Source organism: Acomys russatus, chromosome 14, assembly GCF_903995435.1.
Source record: "Acomys russatus chromosome 14, mAcoRus1.1, whole genome shotgun sequence".
In the NCBI taxonomy this organism is placed as follows: Eukaryota; Metazoa; Chordata; class Mammalia; order Rodentia; family Muridae; genus Acomys; species Acomys russatus.
The window spans coordinates 40,637,695-40,643,773 of NC_067150.1; the positions used below are offsets into that span (position 1 = coordinate 40,637,695).

At 46.0% G+C, this 6,079-nt stretch overlaps 1 protein-coding gene across 1 annotated transcript; it reads right to left on the bottom strand.

Annotated features, from left to right (window-relative positions):
* Nucleotides 1–287: 287 nt before the first annotated feature.
* Nucleotides 288–1,045, bottom strand: Cldn25 (claudin 25). Its single transcript, XM_051155845.1, has one exon. It carries the CDS (start codon nt 975–977, stop codon nt 288–290), a length of 690 nt encoding a protein of 229 aa, XP_051011802.1. The 5' UTR covers nt 978–1,045.
* Between the last annotated feature and the right edge of the window lie 5,034 nt (nt 1,046–6,079).

Sequence of the window (6,079 nt, forward strand, 5' to 3'; positions counted from 1 at the left end):
TTAAATTCTCAGTTCTTTCAGCTTCCCATATGATGAAATTACAAGTGAATTATTAACCCTCAACGGAAAGCATTTCTATATAAATAAATTTTCAAATGAGATAAACATATTTGTAAGACACTGTCCTGGTTTTTAATTCTCAACTGAAGTACCCAGATCACCAAGAAAATCAAACCTTTGACATCTGATACTGACCACTCCTTTCCAACAAATTGCTGAAGGGCAAGGAAGAGCAAGGAGCTCATTGCCATTCCTTTATTATAGAGGTTTCTAGGCAAACTCTAGCTCTAGATGACCTGATTCTCCGGTCTTGGTGTGAGGTGGAAGGAACCATCAAATCCCTCCATCGGAGCACAGGCTGGTGGGACTGTGGCTTCAGCCATCCAGGGAGAAGATCCATCTTCATCTTCCAGACAAGCAGAAAAGATGAGGAGAAATCCACCCAGAGCTAGGAAAAGCCCAGCAGCCCAGCCCAGGAACAGGGCATCTCCGAACTCCCACCGGGGCACAATTTCAGGGACGCTGTCATCCCAGAAGTCCTGGAATGTGGCATAGGCCACCCAGGAGACGGGAAAGAGGGTGGTAGCTGAAGCTGATGCCTCCAAAGTCCCTCCCAGGATGCATAGGCGCGTCTTGAAAACTCCTCTGGGTCCGTGGAACCGGAAGCATTCCAACCCATAGCCAGAGAGCACAAGTCCCAACAGTCCTAGCCCATGGGAAGCCACCATGAGGATGCGGGCTACCTGTAGCTCTTGGGGTAGAGACAAAAACGACTCGAAGGCTTTGCATACAGTGCCAGCTTCCTCCTGATTCACACATGCCTCCCAGAGTCCCGAGATCCAGGTCTCCATTTCGTTCAGGTCCAGATTGAGAGTCTTCCACTGTGGAAGAATAGTGGTCACACAAGAACACACCCAGCCAAGGACAGAGAGGAACAGACCTCCCAGCTGGACTCTCCCACGAAAGCTACAGGCCATGGTTGTGCCCTCGGCAGGAGGGGATGATGGACTCAGGCGTTGGGCAGCTCGCGTGACTTTCCGGGAGTCTAGAGTGGACCGTCTTGCGTTTGCAGAGGACTCTGTGGTGTTAGTTTTCAGTGCAGCAGCTGAGACAGGTGGCAGGAATTTGGCCCTGTTTGGGGCTATGGGTTGAGTGGAGATCGGCTGTGGGAACAGATTTTGAAGGAGGGTCCCATGAGATAGGCCAATAGCCATAGAGCAAGTTGTGCTGCTCCTGATAAATACATCCATGACGTCAAAATCACTCCTCAGCTCTGAGAATACAAAAATAAATTTCTAGAAATACACCTTGACATGATCTTTCCCAAGGACGGTTTTATACTTTCAAATGTATGGGGCAAATGTAAAGGCTCAGTGGGTAAAAGTGCTTGCTGCCAGCTGTAATAACCTGAGTTTAAGGCCAAGGATTCACGTTATGGAAGGAGAAAATTAATTGTCGCAAGCTGTCCTCTAACCTCTATACATGTGCACACACATATGAATAAATGTAACTAATAATTTAAAATATATATAGACTTTGACCCAGAACTTATCTAAAGGAATGCTATCTTTTACGTAACCATATAGGAATATTTATTTATTTATTTATTTATTTTCCAAGACAAGGTCTTTCTGTGTTAGCCTTGGCTGTCCTGGACTCGTTTTGTAGACCAGGCTGGCCTCAAAGTCACAGTGATCCACCTGCCTCTGCCTCCCAAGTGCTGGGATTAAAGGCATGTGCCACCACACCCAGCTAAATATTTCTTTAAAAAAAAAAGAAAAGGGGGCTGGAGAGATGGCTCAGTGGTTAAGAGCGCCGCCTGCTCTTCCAAAGGTCTTGAGTTTTCAGAATTGTCATCTGTAGGTTCTTTTTTGACACTGGGTATTTGTGGGAAGGATTGTAGACATTGTCAGGTGAAAACAGTCTTGACGGGGGGTGGGGGGGGGGGGGTGGGCTTTGCCCTTGGACACACCATGGATACTCCCTGAGATTAACCTTGAGATAGACTGAGTGGAGCCATCTGGGCCTGGAATTCAGGAAGCAGACCTGGGGACTCCACCGGGACTATTGTGTTTCTAATGGACCCTCAATGGGAGAGGGAGACCGCCCCTTACACATGAGAGACAGGCAGGCAGACAGGAGAGGAGCAGCAGGTTCAGACCTGGCTTGAGCGCACGTGGATCAGAAGGAGGATCAGCAAACAGGCCAGACCAGCGCGCAGGCCAGAGACACCTAGGGACCCGTCCCGTGGAATGGATACCGAAAGGTTGACTCTTTTTTTCCCTTTTGCCTATTTTTCCCTTTTGTGTAAGCTAGTTGGGTTGTATAATGAAGTTTAATTGTTAAGAAACAGAACCAATAGGTATTTATTATTACCAACATTTAGAATTCAAATTACGGCTGAGCGAACACAAAATGGCTGGTTTGAGCTGCTTCCCAAGGACATTATGGCAACCTTGGAGCACTTGCTTTTGCAACCTGAGTTTTGTTCTCTTTCCTCATGGAATGGAAACTATCTGCCCTTTCCTCTATTAGGATAAGCTTGATTGTTTTACAGACACAGCTTTGCCACTGACCTTGGGAGGCATCTCCTACGAGGTCAGGTCTCACAAGAGACTTTTTTCTTTTTTTTTCTGAGGCAGGGTTTTCTTGTGTAGTCTTGGCTGTCCTGTACTTGGCTGACCTCGAATTTTTTAAAAAAATTATTATAATTTATTCACAGTACATCCCAATTGTAATCCCCCCACCTTCCCTCTCTTTTCTGCTACACTCTTCTCCCAGAGACCTCTGACCAGTGGAATTCTCCTCCCCATAGTCTGACCACAGACTATCAGGTCCCATCTGGATAGCCTGCATCTCTTTCTTCTGTGTTCCCACAGGACCTCTCCCCTAAGGGGCAGAGATCAAGTTGTAGGCACCAAAGTTCTTGTCAGAGGTAGTCTCCCCTCCCCTGCCCCCACTCCCCGTGGAGAATGAGCTGTCCCTTGGCTACATCTGAGTGGGGGTCTAGGTTCCCGGCTTGCAATGTCCTTGGTTGGTGCATCAGTTTGTGCAGGTACCCTGGGTCCAGATCTGCCAGCCTTGATAGTCTCCTTGTGGAGCTCCTGACAATTTCCCCCTCTAACCCCTCCTTTTTTTTTTTTTTTTTTTTTTTTTTTGGTTTTTCGAGACAGGGTTTCTCTGTGTAGCCTTGCCTTGGCCATCCTGGACTCACTTTGTAGACCAGGATGGCCTCAAACTCACAGCGATCCGTCTGCCTCTGCCTCCCGAGTGCTGGGATTAAAGGCGTGCGCCACCACGCCCGGCCTGTAACCCCTCCTTTTAAAAAAAGGTTTATTTATTATGCATACAATGTTCTGCCTGCATGTGTGCCTGCCCACCAGGGCCAGAAGAGGGCACCTGATCTCATGATAGATGGTTATGAGCCACCATGTGGTTGCTGGGAACTGAACTCAGGAACCCTGGAAGAGCAAACAGTGCTCTTAACCTCTGAGTCATCTCCCACAAGATACCTTTTAAAGAATGAAAGGTACTTTAATCAAAGCAATACATATTTATTGCAGAGCAACAGAAAGCAGAGAAAAGGACATGAATAAATAGCCTAAAGACCACCCAGAGAATTCAGTGTTTTGCAGCACTGCTGGCATGGAACTCACTATGTAGACCAGGCTGGCCATAAACTTACAGATATTCACTTGCCTTTTCTCCCTTGAGTGCTGAGTGTTTGTATTAAAGGTGTATGCCACCATGTACGGCTTGTATCTCTATCTTAGAGAATTATACTATACATTGTGAATATTTCCTAGTCAGCAATACCTTTCAATGTTGGCTCTGTTTCTTAACAATTAGACTTTATTATACAACCCAACTATCCTATACGAAAGGGAAAAAGGGTTAAAGGGAAACAAGAATAGACCCTCCGGTGTCTGATTCATGGGATGGATCCCCAGATGTCTCTGGCCTGCACGCTGGTCGTCTCCCCAATCCACATGCCTGTAGCCTTTCCTCTTCTCTCCATTTGGGTCTCTCTCCCAGGTGTACGCAATGGCCGATCCTCTCTGGCCCCTCCTCCCATCGATGTTCGATTAGAAACACAATAGCCCCACCGGAGTCCCCCCCACCCCTCCCACCCCCGCCACCGTTTCCTGAATTTCAGAGCCAGGATGGCTCCATTAAGTCTATCACAATGTCAATCTCAGTGGGGTATCCGTGTTGTTTCCAAGCCTCTTCACCTGGATAAAGCTTACAATCCTTCCCACATTTCAATATTGAAACTATTTATTTATTTATTATTTTTTTTCAATTTATTTATTTTTAATATTTATTTTATGTTCGTGTTTCTCAGTGCATATATGTATATCATCTATGTGCAGGAGCCCTCAGAGGTCAAAAGAAGGCATTAAATACCCTAGAACTGAAATTCCAGCTGATTGTGAGCCATCTGATGTAGGACCGGAACCCGGGTCCTCCGCAAGGCTATCACTCTTAAATACTAAGCCATCTCAGTTAAGGGAATGTTAAAAGCCACAAAAGGTCAAGCTCTCAGTGCAAGAGTTTTCCTTGCAATCATCAGTAAACTAGGACAAAGGGTAAAATAGTGGGAGAAGAGACGACGTTTGTGTAAACTGTTGGTCTTATTGCCAGCACCTAGAAGGTAACAGGAGAGAGATAACATCTGTTCTAAATCCCTACTGATTTAATTGCTTGTACCTGTACCCTTGTCTCTGTCAGTTTTAAACTTTATGATATGCCTGTGCTAACTGCATTCCATTTGGCTTTTATAAACCACTTGCTTGCTCTGCCTGTCCAGTAACAAAAAATTGTATAAAGAGAACAGAGATGCTCTAACAGTCGCGCACCCTTTCTGTGCCCTTTTATTACGAGGAGCATTGCCTTTATAATAAAGCTTTCTGGACTCAGCGTCTGTCTAGGGCTTAGTTTCTTTTGCCAGGCGAACTGCGAGTGATCTGATCTGCAGATAACACTCTCCGGACCCTCAGTAATGTAAATTTTTAAAAAAGCTATGGATATTCAGACATAGTGGAGCAAGGCTGAGGCTGGAGGATAGCTGTGAATTTGATGCCCTCTTGGGCTACCGAGATCATGTCTCAAAACAAAACAAACAAAAAAATCCCCGAAAACTTTCAAACTAAATAACAATAAAAAGCTTTTGATGAAATGTATTTGTAGGCTCTGATAGGAAGTGGTAAGAATCTTGTTCTAGGGGCTGGAGAGATGGCTCGATGGCTAAAAGCACTGGTTGTCCTTACGAAGGACCTGGGCTCAATTCTCAGCATCCACCTGGTGGTGGCGCACGTCATCTGTAAGTCCAATTTCAGGGTATCCATTGCCTTCTTCTGACTCGACAGTCAAAACATTCCTACATATTTTAGGGGGAAAAGTTTTACAAAATATTGTTTTTAGTACACACAATATGAATGTGTGCCCCGCATACATATGAAGTACGCGGCACTATAAACAATATAAAAAAGGTGGAGCTGGGCGTGATGGCGCATGCCTTTAATCCTAGCACTTGGAAGGCAAGGCAGGCAGATCACTGTAAGTTCGAGGCCAGCCTGGTCTACAAAGCCAGTTCAGGACAGCCAGGGCTATAGAGAGACCCTGTTTCGGGAGGAAAAAAAAAAAAACCCCACAAAAAACAAAAACAAAAACGTGGGATGGGGGAGGGGAGCTTTCACTTATAATGGGATGATGCCAATCTTTCGCACAACTACAGAGGGCAAAATTCTCATAGACTCAAGTCAGCTGCTGCGTCCAATGAATGAATATCTAACAAAATATCGATATGATTCCATAAATAATGGGCTAGATAATTTAACAGGAAAACGTTACGAAATACAAGGAGGGCCATAAAGGGTTTACTACGTGAAACATTCCGCAGGGCGGGAACGGTCAGACATTTGAAAACCAGTGAGAGGATCACGCCTGCGCACTTCGGAGGCTCCCAGACGTTGCCGAAACACTCGTTTCCATGTGGCGCGGGGCCTGCTGGGAACTGTAGTGCGACTGTCGTCTGTGCTCGAGCGCCAGGCCCCGCAGGACTCAGTTTCCCGGCAGG